The sequence below is a fragment of the Camarhynchus parvulus genome, chromosome 14 (assembly GCF_901933205.1).
Source record: "Camarhynchus parvulus chromosome 14, STF_HiC, whole genome shotgun sequence".
Classification (NCBI taxonomy): Eukaryota; Metazoa; Chordata; class Aves; order Passeriformes; family Thraupidae; genus Camarhynchus; species Camarhynchus parvulus.
Window position 1 is genome coordinate 5,647,398 of NC_044584.1, and position 22,971 is coordinate 5,670,368.

At 50.5% G+C, this 22,971-nt stretch overlaps 1 protein-coding gene across 3 annotated transcripts in view; it reads left to right on the forward strand.

Annotated features, from left to right (window-relative positions):
• CACNA1H (calcium voltage-gated channel subunit alpha1 H) overlaps positions 1-22,971 on the forward strand; it is a 153,294-nt gene that overhangs the window by 54,568 nt on the left and 75,755 nt on the right. For all 3 annotated transcript variants that reach the window (XM_030958025.1, XM_030958027.1, XM_030958026.1), the window contains exons 7-9: positions 5,237-5,549; positions 16,731-16,823; positions 19,300-20,077. In XM_030958025.1, coding sequence (XP_030813885.1) covers positions 5,237-5,549; positions 16,731-16,823; positions 19,300-20,077 — 1,184 coding nt within the window. The remainder of the gene's footprint in view (positions 1-5,236; positions 5,550-16,730; positions 16,824-19,299; positions 20,078-22,971) is intronic.

Consider the following 22,971-nt stretch of genomic DNA (forward strand, 5'->3'; position numbering starts at 1 on the left):
GTTCTTCCACCCCCCAGCTGTTGGGCTCTGGTTTATTGTGATGGAAGGTGCTGCATTCTAAAGGAATTTGGGGAAACAGGAGCGTCCATAGGGCAGGAAAATTCCAGTTTCCAGCTCAGTGTCAGTGGGAGAAATGTGGGGTTTTCTGGTGTTATTAATTTTCTGGTGTTATTAATTTTGCATTAATTTCAAATGAATGCAAAATGTTCCAGTCCCTGCATTTCCAGCTCTCCCTATTTCTTGGAGCTCTGTGTGAAGTTTTAGGGACTCCAGATGGAATTATTTCCATTTTTTAAAATAATTTCTGACTCATTCTCTCAACCCAGGCGTCAGGGCACGGTTCCCCCCTGCAGTGGCTGTTAACACACCAGCAGCAAATTGTAAAGGAAAAAAGGGCATGGAATGACCTGGAAAACACATCAGGGCTCCATATCCCTGCTGTTGGGCAGATCATGGAATCCTGGAATGGGCTGGCTGGGAAAGGACCTTAAAGATTCTCATTCCACCCCCTACCATGGGCAGGGGCACCATCCCCTACCCCAGGCTGCTCCAGCCCGGCCTCAAACACATCCAGGGGTGGGAAATCCTCAATTCCTCAGGGCACAGAGGTTTCCCAGCCCTTCAGGAGCCTGGGAGGGGCTGGGGCTGAGATCCTGCCTCTGATTTCCTCTACAGCCCTGGAGACAGGGAAAACCTGAACTATTGGAGGGTCTCCCCTTGGTGCTGCTGCCAAACCCTCCCAGCTGAAACCAAACCTGCTCTAAACAGAGGATCTGGACAAAATCCAGGGGCCAGCAAGGCAGGGTGCTAACCCCAAATTTTCTGGATGAAAGGAGGTGTAAGTGAGCTCCCAAACAGCTGCTTCAAATCCAGCTTTGCCCTGCTGTGTTCTGCCCTGCAGCTTCCCGAGCCTTCAGCTCTTCCAGAGGCATCAGATGGAAGGACTGACTTTGATTTTTGCCATCATTCTTCTTTCCCCATGGAAACCTTTTCTTTTCAATCCCCCTTGAAAGTTGGCAGCTCCGAGTAAAGCAACTATTTTTATGTCGAGAGCATTGTGAGAGAAATTTGGGGACTTTTTGGAGGTGCACTGGGAATTTCTGCTTTCCTCTCTCTGTCTTTCAGAGCTGTGCTGTTGCAGGGCTGGGATGGGGTCATTTAAGGATTTTTACTGGGGGTTCTGAAGGAATTGCTGGGTTGTTGCAGGAGTGGGTTGGAACTGGGGCGCTCTGCTCGTTGGGACGTGGGGGAATCTCTCCCTCCTCGCCCAAAATGATCCTACAAAAGCTGGGATTGCATGGAGCAGCAGCTCCAGGAGGGGCTGTGAGCGATGCCAGGAGATGCAGGCACGGGGAGAAATCCCCCAAGGATCCTTTGGTGGGAAGGAGGAAGGTTTGGCGTGCCGGGGTGGGAAGGACAAGCAGAGCCAGCAGCTCCTGGGGACACCTCCAGGATGGTTTTCTCCCCCTCGGGCTCCTTCCCACCCTCCTGAGCTGCTCCCGGTGGAAATAAAGGAATTGGGTCAGGCCCTGCCCATCTGGGCTCCTCTCCTGGGGCTGCTCCTGTGTGCTGGGATGCAGAGCAGCGTTTTCCAGGCTGGGAACCTTTCAAGGAACTCAGTGGCTCGGAAGCAGGAGAGGGGAGGGAGCTGTGGAGGGTTTTGTTGTTTCTCTGCTGCCTCGGGACGCTTGTGGTGGGAGTTTTCAGTCTTCAGCTCCTGGGAGCAGGCTCAGGAATTTGTCTGAAAGGTGTTTAATTGCTGCTGGTGGCATTGCTGAGCAGGGAGAGCAGGGAATTCACCCTGAGTGCTGAGCTCCTGCCACCTTCTCCCCTTCCTCCTCTGCTGCCCCAGCTGGGGCAGGCTGTGCTCTGCTGTGTTCCAGTGGTTGGGATGTGGGCATGGGATGGATGGGCTGGGAAAACTTCCCCTGGGACAGGCTGCAGCAGAGGAAAATCCAGGAGGAGTGGGAGGAAAATGGGTTTTCCTGCCCCTCTGCTGTCCTTCCTGCGCATGGACATGCAGAGGGACAGAGAAAGGGAAATCCAGATGTGCAGGGAGCAGGGGTGGGAGAAGCTGGGAAATCCTCTCTGGTGGGATAACAGATCCATCCTGGGGCTTGGCTTCTCCTGTCTTTCCCCCAGAGCTCTCCTGATTAGTGGGTTCATTAGCATTAATGAGTGATTTGTCTCTACCTGTTGGCAAGGAACAGGGAAGGCAGGAAGAAGTGGAAGGTCCTGGCAGAACTCATCCATTTCTTTGGGGGATGTTGGGGATCCCCTCATTCTGCAGCATTTTTGTTTCTCATTCTTGCTCTCCTTCCTTCTTTCCCCTTTTGGGTTTTGCCAGGGAGAAAAAGGGGGAAAAAGTTTTAAGAAAGGTCTGAAATTTGCTGCCAGTTTGGGTCTGTTCCCCCCTCACTGGTGGTGCTGGAGCTTCCCACAGGAGTGGCTCCTTCCCAGTGGCAAGGACAGGGAAATGCTGGACACAAAGTGCTCCTCAGGTGACTGATTTTGTCATAGGGACAACTTTTAATTCAGGAATTATTTCGGGGACAGCTGCAGAAGCGAGGAGAGCAGGGGAAAGGGAGGATAAAATCCTTCAGGCAGCAGCAGAGCTGAGCCAGGCTTCACCCAGCCCTCCCAGCAGAGCTGGGCTCTGTTCTCCTGCTCGGATTTTCCTCCCCCAGCCACCAAACTGCTCCAGATTCGTGTCCAGATCTTCTCTGTGCAGCTCCTGAGACCCCAGCCCGGGGTCTTCATCCCAAAACCTCCCAAATAGAGACTCCTGGGATGCACAGCGCCTCTCCAGCTGTGGGTGCCTCGCTCCAGTGGGATGGGGACTGATCCTGTGGTTTTGGGAGTTAAAGTCATTTCTCAGGTGTCTCCTCTCTGCTTCTTTTCCCAAATTCTCCAGCTCTTCCCACTTTTCCTGCATCTCGGTGTGATTTAATCCTCTGTTTCATCCTCCCTGTGTGTGGCACTGCTGGGTGGTGTCTGATGTTCTCCCAAACGCGGCTGCTGCAGCTCCTGGCCCGTTCTCCAGCCTGTTTCATATGGAAATTTCCTCCCGGGGAAGCAGCTGGTGGGAGGGCAAGGAAAAGGCTTGGGGAGGAAAAACATCTTCCAGGTTTTTGTTGGATCCCAAGCCCAGAAACAGCGCAGGTGATGTCACAGTTTAGTCTGGAGCTGCGGGGTGCGCAAGGAGGGGCTGCTGAACACAAAGAATTCCCAATTCCCAGGACGTGCTCCTCTTCCCTCTCCCATTCCTGGAGCTGCTGAACCCTCCACACCCACCTCGGGTAATTGGATCGTGGAACAGAACCAAATTCCCCCGGGAAGTGGCTGAGGGCTGATTTCCCTCAGCTCTGCCCTGCAGCAATTGTTCTCTCCTTAAAGTGCAGCCGCAGAGCAATTCCTGCTTGGCTCCAGGGGTTTGGGGAGCAATTCCAAGCAATTGTCTGGAATAACACTTGTTAAAGCCAAATCTCTTCACCAGATAGGGACGTTGAGAGAGAGATAAAAATAGAGCTGTCCTGGCTGGAAGAATTACCTGGTTATCTTCTGCCCACATCTTTTAGAATGTGTGTGCTGCCTCTCCCTTATCTCGGGGTGATTATGGAGCAGCTGAGATCCCCGGAGCTGGGAAAACACTGGAGAAAGTTGGCTCTGGAGCAATGCAGCCCTGAGTGCTGCAGGCTCTCCCCAACACCGAGCACACGGCCCAGAAAGTGCCAGATCTGGGACACAGCTCGGGGAAAAGCAGCTCCTGCCCTGCTGCAGTCCCAGGCTGGGACAGAGCCATCGGCCTTATCCAAGCCAGTCCCATCAGAAATGCAGCAAGCATGTGGTTTTCCCATTAATTCAGCAATACACCTTTTTTTATGGAGGTACAGAGGGAGTGGGAGATGGCCTCTCTCTCCTTGTGGCAGCTCAGCCCCTCATCAGATTCCTCCTGAGGGATGCGTTTATTGGGAAGCTGCTCTGCCACCCAAATAAGTGTCTGCAAATCCTTCCAGAGAGCCCAAAAGCTCCCTGGGTTTTGGGGGAGAACCCGATCTGCTGGGATTTTCTCTCCATCCCCTCTCATTTCGTGCTTTTTCCTGCTTTGTTTGCTTGGGGAAACTCGGACTGGTCTTTGCTGGGAGATCAGCGGGGTCTGATCAAATCAAAAGGATTTGATTTTAGGGGCTGGGATTCTGACAGGGACTTTCTGAAGGGTGAAGGGATAGCAACCAGCACCTTTTCCTGCTGCTAAAATCAGGGATGGACAGTCAGTGATGGAGAGAGACAGGGAGACTGACTCAGTGATCAGAATCCCATTTCATTGGGGGATACAAAGCTTATATACAATTTCAGGGAGACTAATAACGTGTTCTACGAAGATTAGGTTAAAATCGCATCCACAAACTTATGCACATAACAACATCCCTTGCTTGCAGAGTTAAATGGGATTTTATTTTTCCTGTAAACCCGTTTGATGGTGAGAGGAATAGTGGATTTGTCTTTACAAACAAGCTGTGGGTCTGCAGGTATATAAAACCAGCCCTGGGAGAGAAAAGAAACAATGGGAAGGATTCCACTGATTGGTGAATGGAAAAAGATATTTGCTTTTATAAATAAACTTTAGGTTTGCTGATAAACGAAATTAGACATTGAAAGATGAAAGAAACAATGGGGAAGAAAAACCCCTAAATTCCATAAGAATTAAAAATTAAAAGGGAGGGTTATACATTAGAGGGAAGTCTTCGGGAAATCTTCAGTATCAGGTGTACTGGGGAAGTCTGTACCTCTCAAGTACCTCAGAAATGGGGAAAGAGAGAAGGGAAATGTGGCTGGGAAATTGGGATAAAAAGGAGGCTGTGTCCTCCAAAAATTGGAGACATCCCAGGGGAATGCCCCATGGCCTCTGCCTTTATTAGAATAAAGTAGAAGGACTCCTCTGTCTCCTTTTTGGCCATAAACCTCTGGTGTTTGTGGATTAATTTTCCTAACAATTGAATCTTCTTGCAATCCAGGTCAAATTTTCAAAGTTCCCTTCGCTTTTGCCAAGGCACCCTGTTATCAAACCTCTTACGTCAACCAGGTCCAAAATCCATCATCTGTCCTGTGTCCCCCAACATTCCAACATCTCCCCCTTTCCTTTCGACCAAAACCACTCTTTTAATGGCCTTAATAATCAATCATGAACCATTTTTTTTCCCCCCTCATCCTTTTCCTTCTTCCCCTCCTCATCCAGGACATACAACCTGACCTTCCTCCACCCCTACTACCGGACAGATGAGGCGGAGGAGAACCCCTTCATCTGCTCCTCCCACCGGGAGAACGGGATGCAGAGGTGCTCCAACATCCCCAGCAGGAAGGAGTCCAAGGTGGAGTGCACCCTGAGCATGGAGTCCTACAGCCCCAGCCTGGCCAGCCCCGAGCCCAGCAGGAACTCCTGCATCAACTGGAACCAGTACTACAACATCTGCATGGCCGGGGACGTCAACCCCCACAACGGGGCCATCAATTTTGATAATATTGGATATGCCTGGATTGCTATTTTTCAGGTAGGGTTCTCCCAAAAATGGGATTTTTTCCCTGTTTTTCTTGGGTTTGTTTTGGTGTTTTTTTCTGTTGATTTCCCGATTTTTCCTGGTTTGGGGTTTGTCGTTTTTTTTGCTCTCGGGAAGGTTTTGGTGAATGCAGCGAAGTTGGAAGGAATTTGCTCAGCCCTGAGTGAAACTGGAAATAAAGAAATGGGGAATGAATGAATCAGGCGATAAATGGTGCAAGAAAGCATTTGGAGAGAAGAAACCTTTATTTTGAAATTATTTGGAAAGAGGGAAAATAACTTCTTGAGGCAGAAAAACTCATGGCAAGTTCCACCTCTGCAGATCAGATAAATCCCAGGGATTTTTGGGAGCAGGGTCTTTATTGCTGGAGCATCAGGAACCTGAAAGTGCTGTTGAGGTTTTTAAGCAAGATTTAATTTCATGCTGAAATGCAGGAAGCTGGCATGGCTTAGGCTTGGTTTTAAATCCCAGGATGGTGAGCCTGGTGAGCATGGAATGCTGGAAGGGAGAACAAACAGTTCTGGCCAAAATTCCTGAGAGGAAATTCTGCCCCCAGGGAATTTCAGTCTCTTTTGAGGCACTTGAGAAAATACGAAAGTGCTTCTCACTGAGACTGGGGGAGATTTTACAGGTGATAAAACTCTTCATAAGGGAAAGATTTTCCATGGATTTTCATGTCCCGAGGCTGTGGTTTCCCAGGGCCGCCCCAGCTGGAAGATCCCAGTGTTCTTTCCCATTTTTAAAGGGCACTTCCTGGTGTTACAGCATTTCTTTGGCTCTGGCTGGGTGCCCTGGTTGATTCAGTCCCCCTGAAGTGGAGGTGACGTCTGTTCCTAGAGCAGAATTCTCCTTTTAGCTTCGTTAATGAGGAATAATTACTCATCCAGAGCTCTGTGTTTCATTTATGGATTTTCTCCCGGTTCCATGTTATCCATGAGGTTCATAACTTCCAGCTTTCACCTGGGGCTTGCAAAGTGGGGAATGTTTGCTCTGAGCACCTTCCCTGCTCCTCAGGAGCTGCCCTTGGGTCACTGTGCTGGTGCCAGAGGCTCAGAACCAAACCCAGAGGGGCTCAGGCAGATCTGAATCCCAATTTTCCCATTGGGAAAATGCTTTGGAATTAATGAGGAAGAGAGGAGCTGCTGGCTGCCAGTGAGTGCTGGGTAAAGGGCAGAGGGAATTCTCCTTTTCCTGCTCTTTGATGGATCTGAGGGATGTTCCCAGGAGATCCCACCTGGTTTTTTCTCTTGGAAAGGACACAGAGGAGGAGCAGGAGCTTTCCCAGAGGGATCCTGCTGCCTTTTCCCTTCCTGAACCATTTTCCAGGCTGCAAATCTTCATTCCATTTGATTTCCTCATCTTTAGAAGGCTCAGTTGAATTTCAGGAAGGACCCCCGGCCCCAGGAGAGGTTTCAGCTGGTTCCTTTGGGCAGCACAGTGTCTGGCAGAGTGGGATCTCGTGTCCTCAGATGGTTTTGGCAGCTGCCAGGAGGTCGATGATTTGTTTTATCTCTGCTCAGGCCATCCAAAGGCTCCAGAGGATTTCCAGCCAAAAACTCTTGTCATGTGTTTATTCCTGCTGGAAGTCAGGGCTCATTTTTGGGAGCTGGGAGTGATTTAATTCCAGGTAAAGAGGCAGCAAGGTGCTGGCTCAACCTGGAGGTGAGGTGCTGGCTCAGTGCAGGAGGTGAGGTGCTAAATCCAAACGATTGCTGGAAGCAGGGAAGGTTCAGCACATAAATCCATGGAATTGTGCTGGGTAGCACAATTAACAGCTGGAGCTGGACAGCACCAGGCCAGCAGTGGGATGAGGGCTCTGAGGGAGTAGTGCAGAAAGCCCAGCTGATGGATTTAGGAACTCTGAGCTTCCCTGGGGATCGGGGATGAGACACTGGGGTGAGACAGGGCTGGCTGTGCTGAGCCATCACTCTGCAGGGAAATGAACCCAACCCCTGGCACTGGGCAGGGGTTCTGAGATGGGGAGAGAGCCCTGAGGGCTGGCAGATCTCCAGGGGGAAGAGATCCCTCAGGATTCATCCCAAATGAGCTGGGAATCTTGGGTTGTTCAGCCTGGGAAAGAGGGGCCCTGGGGGGACCTTCAGGAGCTGACAGGGAAAGGGTCTGGAGTGCCAGGACAAGGGGGAACAGGGCAGGGATGGATGGGGTCATGGGAAGGAAAGGGAAGGTGGTGAGGCCCTGGCAGAGGTGGTCTCTGTGATGGTGTTCACAGGGGTCTGAGGATGAGGGAAGAGACGAGGATCTGACTCCATGTTTCAGAAGGCTGATTTATTATTTTGTGATATATATTACATTAAAACTATACTAAGAGAATAGAAGAAAGGATTTCATCAGAAGGCTAGGTAAGCTAAGAATAGGAAGGAAAGAATGATAACAAAGGCAGCTGTCTCGGACTCTCTATCCGAGCCAGCTGGGCTGTGATTGGCTATTAATTATAAACATCTAAGATGGGCCAATCACAGATGCACCTGTTGCATTCCACAGCAGCAGATAATCAATGTTTACATTTGTTCTTGAGGCTTCTCAGCTTCTCAGGAGGAAAAAATCCTAAAGAAAGGATTTTTTATAAAAGTTGTCTGCAACAAGTCTCATCCCTGGGAGCATCCAAGGCCGGGCTGGGATGGTGGGAGGGGTCCCTGCCCACAGCAGGGGTGGGACTGGATGGGATTTAAGGTCCCTTCCAACCCAACCCATTCCATGATTCCATGATCTGGTGTGGTTTAGGAGCTGTCAGAAGGGACGGGGATGAAATGAGCCCCCAGGAGGAACTTTCCAAGTGCAGGAAGTGCCCAGGAGTTTCCAAGGGCAGCTTGATACCGTTCAGACCACGAATAAACCAAACCAAAAGCAGAAAAAAAGCAGAGCTTGCAGAAAAGTCTCAAGATTTCCACTCCAGAACATCCAGCTGTCCCAAGGATAGGTGAGCACTTCCAGCTGCCTGAACTGAGATTTTAAAAGACATTTCTTTCAGTGGGAGTGACCCTGAACTTCCCAGAGCCAGGACAGGTGACAGCAGGAAAACAGGGAAATGTGTTGTCCACCTCCCAAGGAGGAGTCAGAGACAGGAGAACCTGGTGCAAGTAGAAAAATTAAAAATAATCAAGGGAATGGCTGCATCCCTGAGTGCTGTAAAGGATGATAATTCCTTATGTAATCCTGAAAGTGATTCATGTTTTGCTTCCCCTCATTTGTTGTGCAAGAGGCTAATTCGTGTCTGTATTTGTTACAAAGGCACGTTCTGTGGCAAATTAGGTGAACTAATTAGCTTATTACAGACTAAATGAAAGGAGATGGAACCTAAATTAACTGTGAGGTTTGGCATGATATGAAGATCCCTTTATTGCACATGAATTCCAGCCCCAACAATCGGAGCAGTAATTACAGGTATTGTTGTCACACGGCAGATGATGAATTACCCACCTCAACAAAGTCCAATTTAATTGGAATTACTGACAGTCCCAGTGGAGCTACCAAAACCTTCCCACCTCCCTGACCTGCAGCCTCGGGGTGGCCAGGCCTGAGTGGAGAAATCCTGATAAAATAAAAAGGCATTGGGAAGCTGAAAGTTTGGCAGGAAGAGATATTTCGGCTGCTTTGCAAAGGAGAGAAACTTTGAGTGGGTAATTTCACACAGGATTTGTAGGAAAGCAAGGCCTCTACTCACACTTTACTCCAGGGGTGATGCTTCTGGCAAAAGCTGAAGGAAAAAGCAATCCCAGGCAGATCCAAGAGGGATGGTTTTCCCATTGGCTGCAGCACTGTCCAAAGGTGCTGTTAATGCCTTGCTCTGCCCCCTCTGCTCCCCCGCTCCCAGCAGATTTTGGGAAAGAACCAAAAAAGGTGGAATGGGAGGAAAAGCTCTGAGGTTTCCAGCTGTGCCCAAAGTCATTTTGGGGCTGTGTTTTCAGGAGCTGTCACACTGGGTGCCCGTGGTTTCAGTGTTCATTGAGCAGGGAAATTTAGGATTCGGGACCAAAAGGAATTTTTTTTCCTCCAATGGCTCAGCCTTTAAATTGGAGAGTGTGTCAGCAACGCTTCTGTGTGCTGAATTTGGCAAGAAAAAGAGTTTGGAGCTTTTCATTCCCACTGCTTGGAGATGATGCTTTGTCACTCAACTCGAATCTGTTTTGGATCACCGAAAATATTTCCCTGGAAATGACGGGGTTTGAGCTCTGTTGCTGTTGCTTTTTTTAATTTGGTCAGCCAAATAAACAGCACTTGCTGCATTTGAAGAGCTCTCAGGCTGAATACCCCAGCTAAAAATATCCAGCCCTTTTCAAGCAGCTCGGAGCGTGCTTCCAAGAGGGATTTGTTGCCTTTGGAAAATCTTTGTTTTGAAGGTTGGGAGGAGTTGTGTCATGCAGGACGGGGCAGGGAGGCCACCCTGATGCCAGGAGTGATCCCATGACCTGTGGGGGTGCTGGATGGGATTAAAACCTCGTCTAGATGGAGTTTTGACTTCCAAACCTCCGGAGTTTTGGGAGAGTTTCATCCAACCTCAGTCATGGATTCTTGTGTTTGGAGTAGGAAGAGGGGTCCTGCAGCAGGCCCTGAACCAGAGTCCAGTCAGGAGAGCAGAAAGCTGCTGGTTGTGAGGAACATCAACAATTGATCCAAGGGAATGGCTGGAGCTGTGCCAGGGAGGGTTAGGATGGATTTTAGGGAAAGGTTCTTCCCCAAGAGGGTGCTGGGGCACTGGAGCAGCTCCTCAGGGAATGGTCATGGCCCTGAGGCTGCCAGAGCTCCAGGAGGGTTTGGACACCACTCCAGGGATGCCCAGGGTGGGGTTGTTGGGGTGTCAGGGTTGAAGTCTGCTCCTTCCAGCTCAGGATATTCCAGTAAACCCATAATTCTCACAGGGAAATCTCACTTTGCTTCGGTTGCCCCAAATCTGCTCTGTGACCTTTCCCACCAGCCAAAGGTGCAGCTCCTTCACGCTCATTTCCCAGCCTGATCCTCCCAGATATGGTTTGGAATCAGTAAATCAGTAAAATCCCCTCAGCTGCAAGCACAGATCTCACTTTCCCTTTCCCTTTCCCTTCCCTTCCCTTCATGGCAAACCCTTCCTGTCCCAGCTGGTCTCTGCCAGAAATCTGGGATTTGTGGGGCTCCCAGGGCTCAGGGGAACAGTTAAACCCTTCTCTTTGCCAAGGGTCCTTCTCACAATCCATGGGGACAGGGATCACCATCCAACTCGGGAATATGGGCTGGGGGGGATTTGTTGGAGCAGCAGCTGAGGGAAATCGGGGAGGGTTTTGCTGTCAGATGAGGGCCTTGCAACAACAACTCACCTTCCTTTGGAGCCAGACTGGGATTTGGGCTGGTTTTGATCCCAGAGCTACCATTCCATGAGGGTTTGGGTGACAAACAACAGCATCAGTGACGTGTCTGACTTTACCCCACACCTCAATTCCCACTTTGCTTCTCAAAACGCACCAGGAGCTGCCAGCACTGCCCAGGAGTTGCATTTATGGGACCAGATTGGACAGGTCAGAAGCCCAAGGCAGGGAAAGAAGCACAATTTCCTTTTTTCCCATCATTTAGGGCCGCTTTTCAGAGCAGATTCCTGCTCTGCAAGGCTCAATTTATAAAGAAATGACAAGGCCTCGAAGTGAAAGGAAAAGCATCTGTTCAAAGGATGTTTCTCAATGTAATAAACCTGTTTTTCTGGCCACAGAGGTTCCTTAACGAGATGTTTCGGGAGGAAATAATTAAAATTGTGACGTTGGCTTCAAAAATAGGGATTTGATTATCTGCCAAGCTCGCTCTGCCTGTGCAATATTCCCTGGAATATTCACTGGGCAGTGCTTGGGAGCCAGATCCGTGTTGCCCAAGAGGGTGAAATTCAGATAAGAGGCTTTCAGAAATGGAAGCTAAAGGCCTTATAAAACTTCCTGAAGCCATCAGGGTAATTAATAACTCTCACAATTTATAGCACTGGATCCCATCTTGATAAGTTTGATGAAAATAAAATATCAAAAAGCCTGGTAGCAGGGCCAGGGGAATGAGGAGATAAAAACTAAATGACCCCAAACACTCATGGCCATCCTCAGAGTTGCTGTTGGGTTCAGGATAATTGATTTGGATGCGGATAATTCCCATTTTTTTTTCCCCCAAAGGACTCAATTTAGGCCGAAGAAAAAGCAGCTGAGTGCAAATTAGAGGTGTCAGTCAAGATGAAGTCTTCAAATGTGGCTTTCTCTGGGTTTCCAGAGCATCTCCTGCCTCAGCCAGGCACTGAGCTCAGCCAGCAGCTGCAACCCTGGAATCAGAAGGAATTTCTGGTTGCCAGAGCTGCGTTTTATCAGGATTTTAATAAGGGAGAGATGCTGATTTTGGGTGCTTGCTCAGGGAGGCTGTCACTCCAAATGAAGTTTGTTCAAGTAATCAGAGCAGGGAAATCTTGCCGTGAGACAGCTCCAGGCTGGAGTTTTGTGTGCCCTGTGCCGGGTTCTGATCTTCCCAGGCTCGCTCCACGCGGCGCCTTTCCAACCTTCCCTCGACTGATGCGTGGAGCTGGAGGTGGGTTTGGAGCTGCAGCTCTGGCACCAGCCCTTGGTGCTTTCTAGCAGCCAGGAATCCAGCCCTTGACTCGTGGAACTTGGAGTTTGAGCGAGGTTTTCTCCCCCTGGATGATTCTTTTTGCTCTTTGTTATCTGACACTGGAGCAAAAAAAAACAAAAATCCCGTCCTGCTCTCTTGGAGTCAGCTGCAGCCAAGAATTTGCAAAGGTTTTGGCAGGGCTCAAAGGAAAGAGGGTTTATGATGAAAACTTCTCGACACAATAAAAGAAAATCGTTCTGTGCAAGCTCTGAAGTGACCCCAGAAAAAGCAGTGTAAACCTGCTGCCTCCCTGGGAGCACTGAGGAGGTCTGAGTTAATTGCCAGCATCTTTAATCTCCATTTCCCTCGTGATTTTCACTCTGGAGTTTTAGATTGACTCTGATTAGCTTGCCTAGAAGATCTGATTCTGTCCCCAATTACTCTCCTATAAATCAGACGAGCATCTTTATTACAGCTGATGAAATTACTGTGGCATGAGCAGAGCAGGGGGATCAGAATCAGCAAAGACCTAAAAAAATTAAATCTGATTGGGTTTTGTCCACACTCATCCTGCTCCTGTGAGTCAGGTGCTCAGGGAGTGTTCAAGCCAAGCATCAGTGAAATCAAAACCTGTCTGTGCGTTCCCCTGAGGGAGTTTTCTGTTAAATTCTTGCAGTGAGGGGAGAGAGAATTGGGCAAAACTGAGAGATTTGCTGGTATTAATGGGAGAAAAATTATTTAACCCAACCCTGGGGAAGGGGTAAAGAACTGGAGCAGCAGGGAAGGACCTGAGCATCACCCAGGAGCTGAGTGGGGTGAGAGGACAGCCCTGTTCTCCTGGCAAGGCAGAAATCTTTTCCCAGGTACCTCCTGTGCCCCAGGTGAGGAGCGGGAGCGGCACCTCCAGCACCACCCTGCCAATCATCTTAATTGAATCTCCCAGCTCTGGCCCTGCAGCTGCTGATTTTCCTGTGCCTTGCGCATCTTTCCCATCAGAGCAGAATTAGGAGCGAGTTCTCACCCTCTTATCTGGCTGATAAATAATTGTGGGTTGTGTTGGTGGGAGCCTTTGAACTGGAACCTTTGGAGAGGCTCCTTAATGGGGCCCCGTGTGAACGAGCAGGGCTTGAGCAGCCTTTAATTACTGAGCAGGGATTGCCCAGGTTGGGTAGCACCAGGAAGGTGCTCCAGAGCTTTGGGAGACATCCCTGGAGGGCTTGGAAGGGCAGTGAAGTGGATTAATCGGAGTGGGGATGAAGAGAGGAGAAAGTTCTTTCTCCTCGGTGGAATAAGCAAAGCAGCGCTGGGAAAACATCCCTGAGCTGCTGGTTCTGAGTCCATGGAATCCCACAGGGCTTTGGGCTGGGGAAAAAACCCATCCAGTGTGGACAGGGACCCCTTCCACCCTCCCAGGCTGCTCCAAGCCCATCCAAGCTGGCCTGGAACACTTCAGGGGATGGGAGGGTGGGATCAAGGCAGCAAACCTTGTGCAGGTGCCCCAGTTTGGCTTCCAAAACCAGTTAAAGGATTTAGCTGGGGGTTTATGAATCAGCTGTTGGCAGGTCCTGGTGCTCTGGTTCCCATTTCCACCAGGGCCTTGCTGGGGATGTGCATTTTTCCTTGGATCAGGGAAAGATGACCTCGGGAAGTCCTTGAAATCCAGCAGGAATGAGGCTGGAAGGAGCCCAGCCCTTGCAGGTGCCTGTGCACGTGTTGTCCTGCATTTCCCCAGAGCTTTGGGATTAAAAACCCTGCTGGATGTCTGGGAGCCTCCTCTTCTCCAGGAGGTGTTAAAAAAAATTGAATTTGCTCCTGGATCCTGGCAGCCCAGGAATGAACCCCCCAAGTGCTAAACACCAGGACGAGCCCCAGAGGTCTCCTTGTCCCTCCTGCATCCCCCTGCTTTACAAATGAGCAGCAAATAACACAAATTCTAATTACACCTGGAATATTCAGAGAGCTGGTGAGCGTTTTCACCCTCCAGAGGAGGAACAGGGGGTGTTGATTGATTCTTGTGGGCAACGCTGCCTCTCATGCAACAAAAATATCCCTGCAAGTATTGGTGGGCCCTCCGTGCTGGCTCAGAAGCCCTCAGGTGACTCCTTTTTCTTTCTATGGGTTTAATCCATTGGATTTGAGGATTTCCAGCTAAATCCAAATCCAGTGTGGAGCTGCATCCCATATTTTTGGGGTCCCTGGGTTGGTTTTTCATCCCTCAGTGGGAATGGCTGGAGAACCTTCTGAGCATCCAGAGGGAAGGGAGGGAAGCTGGGCAGCGCAGAGGGGATAATTCCTGGGAAAGGGGCAGAGATTTGGCGTCCCCTCCTGACTGTTCCCTCTGTTCTCCCTGACCCTACAAGGGCTGTGGGAGGCTCAGCTGGGCACAGAGCCCTCACAGACACAGGAGCTGCCCCAAAAGGACTTTGTTCTCTGTAAATGTGCTCAGGGAGAGGCAGGAAAGGGCAGGAGGGCTTTGTTTGCTGGGCTGTTCCTCACGGATGAACACCCAGGCAGTTTAACCCCTTCCCACCCGTGGGAATAACAGCACCAGGGGGAAAATGGGGATAAAAACCTGTCCTGGATTGATCCTGGGGTTAATGATGGGTAAGGAATCCTCTGGGGTTCTGTCAAAGCTGTTTGTGGCAGGACAGGGGGCAGTGGATTTAAACTGGCAGAGGGCAGGGTTAGATGGGATTTTGGGGAGAAATTCTTCTTTGTGAGGCTGGGGAGAGGCTGGAATGAAATTCCCAGAGAAGCTGTGGCTGCTGGAAATGTCCCAGGCCAGGCTGGATGGGGTTTGGAGCAGGCTGGGACAGTGGGAGGTGTCCCTGCCATGGCAGGGGTGGGATGGATGGATGGATGGATGGATGGATGGATGGATGGACGGACGGACGGTCTCTGTGGTCCTTTCCAACCTGAAGCACTCTGGAATTCTGGGAAGCAAAGCTTTGCTGAGTGCTGTAATTCTCACAGCATTCTCATTCTCGTGCTGTAATTCTCATAGCAGCAGTGCATTCCTCTGAGCTCTCACATTCCTAAAAACAAAATATCACCCACTGGAGGTGCTGGGGGTTGTCTCCACAAGCTGCCAGTCCATCTCCACAAGGTTCTGGTTTTCCAAAGGGCACAACCTCCTCCAGGAAGTGGAAAAGTGAAATATTTAAGGCAGGAGGGGAAGGTAGCACGAAGATTTCAGGCAGGACAGGGGATGGAGGTGTTTAAATGTGATTTTGTGACTGGGCAGTCCTTCCTGCTGGCTGATCAGCGAGGGTGGGATGCGGAAGAGCAGCTGATGGATGTGAGGAGGAGCAGCAGAGGTGGGAGCAGTTTGTGGAAGCAGCCAAGGTGTCAGACCTGATCCCCACGAGCCTTTAACAGCCCTGACACAGGGGAACAGCTGCAGGGACAAATTTCACAAATTATCTCCTCCTTGGCAGATGAGCTTGGTTGGTTTTAGCTGCGCTGCCTCCTCACTCGGTGGGGGTGAACCTCCACGAGAAGAAGGTCAGAAAATTGCTGGGAAAACATCAGCATTTTGAATTGAGGGTGAGAAATCCCAAAGAGGCAGCAGCCCCGAGCTGCTCTGTGGGTTCTGATGGTTGTGTGAATGTGTGGTCGTGTCCTGAAGATCCTTAGCCAGGAGTTTCCTTCTGTTCCTCGAGAAAAAACCCAGGGAATCATGGATTTGTGCCTGACTTCCCTGCAAGGTTTTATTCACTGCTTCAGGGTTTATGGACCAGCTTTTGGGGAACACACCAGGCAGAAAATCCCCTACACCCCATCCCCCCACCCCCTCTCTTCCCTCAGCAATTCCTTCCCTGCAAACGTGGTTTAAATCAGGGATGATGGCACTGAAATTGTGGGGTTTCCCAAGTGGGGTGGTGATGGGGGACGTCCCTGGGTTCAGACAGGAGCTCGGATTCTGATGGAAATTGCAATTCCAGGATGGAATTTCAGCTCTAGTAGCAAGCCAGCCCTGGAAGTTTGGGGTATTTTATCTAAATAAAAAGTGTAAATTACGCGGCAGAGCTCGCTTTGCTGTGCACACAGCCTGGGTGGTGTTAATTAAACCCTCAGCTGCTTTTTTTAGTGGAAGGAAGGCTGAGAAAACGAGCCTTAAATCAAGTCTACATTTAATTAAAGCCTCTCTTCCATTCAGATGCTCTCCCACTATGATAGTGGTGGTGCAGTTGCAATGCTGAGCCAGGAGGAATCAACAAGGAAATTGGGTTTGCAGAAACAAAATCAAGTTAAAAATGTGGGAATTTTCTGGGTTACATTACAAAACCAGCAGCTTGAGGTAAAACCCCAGATCTCTGCAGGGAAAGGAGTTGGGGTTTTTTTTGGGATTTTGATCCCTCCTTGGAATTTCTTTGCCTCACAACCAGTGTTTCAGGTGGTTTATTTGAATGTTTCATGGTTTTAATTGTACCAGATTCCTGTAGGAACCTCAGGCCAGTCCTTTGGCCCCATTCCTTCTCTCTCAAACAAACTTGGGATGGATCCCAAGAGTTTCTGGGGAGGGATGGGTACCTGGCACTATGGGAAGATTGATATTTAACAACTTTTGGGGTGACTTTTGTCCTCACACTCTTTTTCTCTGTCTCCCTGTAGGTGATAACCCTGGAAGGATGGGTGGACATCATGTATTACGTGATGGATGCACACTCTTTTTACAATTTTATATATTTTATATTGCTTATCATAGTAAGTATGACTTGGCAGATTCTCCTATTCCTTGTCCTTGGGGGGTGAAGTTGTTCCCTGTTTCTTTCCACAGGGAAGAACCAGGCAGGATTCAGGATTCAGGACTTTCCTTCCCTCTTGCCCTTCCCACTCTTGGTCTTGTCACCTGGATGTGTCTGTACCCAAAAATCCAGGTTTTTCCTCCTTTAACCTCCTCATTGTGCCAGAGGGAGCCTCATTTCTTTGGAGAGCCCTCAAACTTTTGAATTTCACCTGAAACCCTTTAAATAATAATAATTCTCATAGCAGCAATGCATTCCTCTGAGCTCTCACATTCCTAAAAACAAAATATCACCCACTGGAGGTGCTGGGGGTTGTCTCCACAAGCTGCCAGTCCATCTCCACAAGGTTCTGGTTTCCAAAGAGCACAACCTCCTCCAGGAAGTGGAAAATTGAAATATTTAAGGCAGGAGGGGAAGGTACCACAAAGATTTCAGGTAGGACATGGGATGGAGGTGTTTAAAAGTGATTTTGTGACTGGCCAGTCCTTCAAGGTGACCCTGTCCTTGTCAGGGTGAGTTTGGAGGCCTTGGGATGTCCAGCCAGTCCCCAGCAGCAGTGGAAACCTAGATCAGAGCAGGGTGAGAGTGCCCTGGAGCAGCCAGGGATTCCTGAGCTGGAGCAATGGCCATGAGCAGAGATTCACGCTCCACTCCACTGAGCTGTTCTCTCCAAGTGGATCCATGTGGAAAAGGCAGAAGGTGACTCCTGCCCAAGTCACCCAGAGCTGGGAAAGGCACCTCTGCTGCTTCTCTGGCAGCATCCAGGCTGATACTGCACTCTGGAGAGCAGCGCCACAAACCATCTCCACACAACTCCCCTGAGCATTCACCAGACAATTCCAGGTTCAATCCATCGTGCCCAGGGCTGGTCCTGCCCTGAGGTCAGTCCCTTTTCACCCCTCAGGGCACCAATTCCCTGCTGGGAACATTGGACATTTCCCTCTGGCTGATTTAGGAACCTGAGTGGTGAAAAATCACTTTGTGAGCTCCACAGCTGAGGGGAGGATGCAGCTTTAGGTCACATTCTTGTCCTTGGGACTTGATTTTGAGAACTTGGTGTCCCCCAAGAACACATCAGCTCACCCAGAGACGGAATCAGCCCCTCTGGAGCACTGAGTGTCCTGGAGATGCTTTTTTGTGTCAGGGACTCATAGGAGCAGAAGGTCACAGATCCACGGGCCCTGACTGTACCTCCAGAATGATTTCACCCCACTCTTTTGGGGTGTGAAATGATTGAAGAAGAGAAGAGGGTGTTTCAAACCAGCACCAATTGGACTTAAAATCATCTTTCCCTGCAGGTTGGCCAAATTTCAGGAAAAAGTTGTTCACTTGGAAGAGTGATTGGGCACTGGAATGTTCTGCCCAGGGAGGGGCTGGAGTCACCATCCCTGGATGTGTTTAACAAGACCAAGAGGGGAAAATGTGGCAGCCAGGGCCATGGTTTGGTTGATGAGGAGGTGTTGGGTCATAGGCTGGTCTTGATGATCCCAAAGGTCTTTTCCAAGACCTTTGTGAATATCCAAAGCAACGTGGTGCTGGGCACTGTGTGTGTTTCCTACACCTGCGTTAGCAAATGTCACTGCTTGGAGGAGAGGAGAGCGGAGCTAAAATCACTGATCATGCTTCAGAGCAGATTTAGCAGCTCAGGCACAGGTTGGCAGCACATTTGGCAAGCAGCCCCTGGGATTTGGCACGTTTGGAAATCCCAGGATTGCCGAGAGCCGTGAGTGGTGATGAGGAGCTTCCCTCGCTCCGTGCCACACCTGCCTCTCGGGGCTTCTGCTTGTCACAGTGACCTTGAGATACATTAGAAAGCCTCTTTTCCCAGCCTGGCGGTCAAAGAAGGAGTCAGAACTCTTCATTTCTCGGTCTCAAGGTTGTTTATTGTTTCTTATCTATAAAATTCTTTCTCCTGGCCTGCCGAGGTCCACTCAGCAGGACAGTCCAAGGCACTCTGGCTGCCCCTGGGGTGGGGTGTTATCTTTTTATACTAAAAAAAGTGTTATCTTTTTATACTAAAAACTACACGTATAATATTTACCATAACTTTCCAATACCTATCACATATGTTAGACAGTGAGCTTCTACTCTAAACCAATCTAAAAGTGCCAACATCACAGCAGAAGATGGAGGCCAAGAAGAAGGAGAAAGGCTGGACATGCCCAGATTCCTCCATCTTGCCCCCTGAACCCCCATTCTAAAAACCCCAAAAAATCTATTTTTCCACCTCCTGACACACTAATTATTATTCTATTTATACTTTCATGGTTTGCAGATCCTCATGTAAGGTTGGTAACTTTTTCCATGGGTCATAATCAAAGTCACAGGCGTCTTGGGCTCTGTGCCAGGGTCTCTGAGCCCCCGTCAGGGTCCTGGCAATCCAGGACAGCCTGAATTCCAACACCTGCTGACTCCCTGCCCTGTTCTCCCCCCAGGTTGGCTCGTTCTTCATGATCAACCTGTGCCTGGTGGTGATTGCCACCCAATTCTCAGAGACCAAGCAGAGAGAGAATCAGCTGATGCAGGAGCAGCGGGCGCGCTACCTGTCCAACGACAGCACCATCGCCAGCTTCTCAGAGCCGGGCAGCTGCTACGAGGAGCTGCTCAAGTACATCTGCCACATCTTCAGGAAGGTGAAGAGAAGGACCATCCGCCTCTACAACAACTGGCAGAGCAAACGCCGGAAAAAAGTCAACCCCAACAGCAGCGGCGGCGGCGGGCAGAGCCAGCGGAGCAGGAGGAGAATCACCTCCATCCACCACCTGATCCACCACCACCACCACCACCACCACCACCACTACCACATCAGCAACGGGAGCCCGCGGGGGCCCCGTGCCAACCCCGAGCTCTGCGAGCTGGAGCTGCAGGTGATGAAGCCGGGCCGGCAGCTGATGCTGCCGCCGCCCGCCTCGCCCAGGCCGCAGGGCCCGGCCGGGGCCGTGCACAGCATCTACCACGCCGACTGCCACGTGGAGGGGCCTCCCGGGGGCTGCAGGGCCGCCAGCAGCCCCGTGGGCAGCAAACTGGCCGGGCTGGGCAGCCAGGGCAGCATGAACTACCCCACCATCCTGCCCTCGCCCGGCGGCAGGGCCGGCTCAGCGGCCCTGCCCAAAGGGAAGAGGAACGGGAATTCTCCAGCGGCCGTGGGGAACAGCCCCGGGAGTCTGGGCCTGGATTCCTACGGGAAGCTGCAGCAGCTGGTGGGAGAGCATGGTAAGGGCAACAGAGCTGGGGTTTGTTTGGGAGAAGGGTAAATGGCTCCAGAGCTGAGGTTTTAGTGTGTGGTGCTGAGGGTTGGGATGGTTGGGAGTGTGCTGTGGCACAGGTAAATCCTTGGATTTATCATCATGGATGGGCCAGGCCGCTGCTGGAGGCCTCTTTGCTGTGGTTACAAAATCAGGGTTTGAGCTCTCGTGTGCTTTGTGATATCCTGGAGGTGCTCCCACTGCTCCCACCCAAACCCAGAGCTCTGCAGCCCCTGGGATTACAGCTCCAGTGGATGCTGGAGCTCCAGCAGAGAACCCCCAGGGGCTGGGAGATGGTGCCTTGAAAAGGATGAGCAGGTGGAATCTGCAGGAGAAGCAGAAGATAAAGAAAACTGAGATGTTTAAAACAGGCAGGCACCGAAAGAACTCGAACCAGACACTTCCAGTTCTGCTCTGCTGGGCCCTGGAGCCTCTGAATCTCTCTTTGGCAAGGAGGAGCAGCAGTTTCAGTGCTCAGAGGACGTGTGGAGGGCAGGACAGGAGCAGAGCTGCGCATCTCAGGCTTTCCCTGTGTGCAGTAGAAATGTGGAACTGAGTTTTGCTGCAGATTTGGGGCTCCATTCAGTCTGGGGAGCATTTTGGGGAACTGTTCAGTGCCTCTGTCCCATCCTCTCTGCACAGATGCAGCCACCCCAGCACAGCCAGGGAGGTTTTATCTCCCCTCACATATAAATCACCCACTGGAGCAGCGATTACACGCAACACTTGGATTTCTATTTTATAAAATGTTTTTCCAGTCCTCGTGGCTGGAGCTAAAAGCTGCAAAATACTCTTAAGCCCTCCAACAGTGAAAAGTCACAAAGATCCAGCTTCTATTTTTTAATCTCTTTAAGCCAAACTCGTCATTTGGTTTTTTCAATGCCTGTGTTTTCCAAAACTGTTTATTTGCGTCTGCATGGACACAAATATTTACCCTGGTGATGGATGTGCTGAAAAAATACCAAGCCTGGCTTTGAGGGGGTCACAGGAAAGCTTGCTTGACAGAGGGTTCAGGAGGCTTGCCTTTGTTAATTTTGTTGTTTTTAAGGACCACACAAAGGGGTAAAAGTGGATTGTTTATAGAAACTGCCTCGGGCAGGCGCTTCCGAACGCTCGGGAGCTTGGCACGGGGGGCAAGGTTACTGCCAACAGTTCTGTTGTTCAGCAAGGACTTTTTATAAATCACTGCTTCATCCTTAGCTGTGCCAATTAGTGAAGGTTTTTTGGAGAGTGCGTTTTTACCTTGAGATAAAAACCCAGGCTCTGCAGAAGGCTGGAATTGGGAAAGAAAGGAGCAGGAGAGCTGTTGAAGTCAGAGTTTGGATCCTCCTGCTTGCTGCTGGGGTCCTTTTTAGGAGAAGAAAGGCCCAAATCTCAGTCCCAACTGTGACATCCCTGAGCCAACTCGGTGATTTAGGAGATTTTCCCGCAGCCTGGGGTGGTTCTTTGAAAGCTGGGATTAGATTGAGTTGTCATTAATAATGCAATTACAGTGTCCTCTTTCCACAGAGGGATTTCAGCCCAGAGGATGCCAAAATGCTTTAAACAAATCTCCTGGAATTGTTTTGTCTCTTCCAGAAGTGTGCTCACAGCTGGGAAGGGCTGGAAGGTGGGGAGAGGCTGCTCATCCATCCCCTGAGAGAAACAGGCTGGGGAGGGATTTGGGGCAGACCTGGAGACCCTGTGAGTGCCCATGGATCTTCCCTTCCATGGATCTGCCTCTTTCCAGGCCCTTCTTCCCACTCAGCCACTCCTGCAGGGCTAGGTCAGGGTCACTTCTGCACCAGGAGTGATGGGTGTGACTTCCAGGGGTGCTGGATGTGACTTCCAGGCTTTGGGATGATCTTTAAGCACTAGGGTGGAGCTCTGCCAGGCACAGCCCCCAATTCCCGTTTCTCCATCCCTAAAACTCAGCAAAGGAGCCACGAGCAAGAATCCCAAGCTCTCCCAGCCCTCCCTCAGCCTTTTTTGGGGAAACAAAGAGCCTTTAATTCTGTCTCTTTTTTCCCAAGCCAACAAGCAGAGCGTGTTCAGTGCAAGATTTGTGCAGGGAGAGCACAGAAGTGCTAATTGAGAGCTCTAAGGAGCATTAACAGCCCGGGCTCTCCCAGCCCCAGCTGGAGGCCAGGTTGGTGTCTGCTGGGAAGGATGCAGTGGTGGGAGAGAGCATTCTCCTGCCTCTTTTGTTGTGGATTTGAAGAGCTCCGAGTACAGCCTGTTCCCCGTGTTCCCGTGCCCTGCAATGCTGGAGGTTATTTTAGCAGGCAGCCAAGGAGACTCTGGTATTTTGAAGACATCTGCGGCGCCAGGGCTTTTCATATCATTTTTAACACTTTGATAGCATTAAAAGCCATCTGGCAAACCCCCTCCCTGTGCTGCTCCTGGGGCTGGGCTGAGCCTTCCCCCCCTTGGCTCAGTCCTGAGCGGGAGCACCACGCAAGGGGCAAAACATTCCTGATCCTGGCTGTGGCTGTGACGCAATGCCCAGGAGCCAGGCCCGTCCTCCAAGGCCCTTCTGAAGGCCACTGATACCCATGTGACGTTCAGGCAAGGAAAATGTGTTTTGACTCTTGTCACATCCCGGTTTTCCAGCGAAGGGATGCGTTGGCTTGGTTTGGAGCTGGGGCTGGAATCAGCGTTCCTGCTGGGTGAGCTCCAAGCTCCAGGGCTCAGAGCCAGGAGCAGCCACTGCTTCAAAACTGATCCAAGTGGTCGCCATCCCACCTCCAGACAGGCACCACGTGGATGTGGCACTTATGGATGTGGTTTAGTGGACTTAGAGGTGAGCTTAGAGGTCTTTTCCATGGTTCTGTGAGAGGGGAAGATTGTCCCTTTGCCTTATGTCCCTGAATCTCAAGGAAC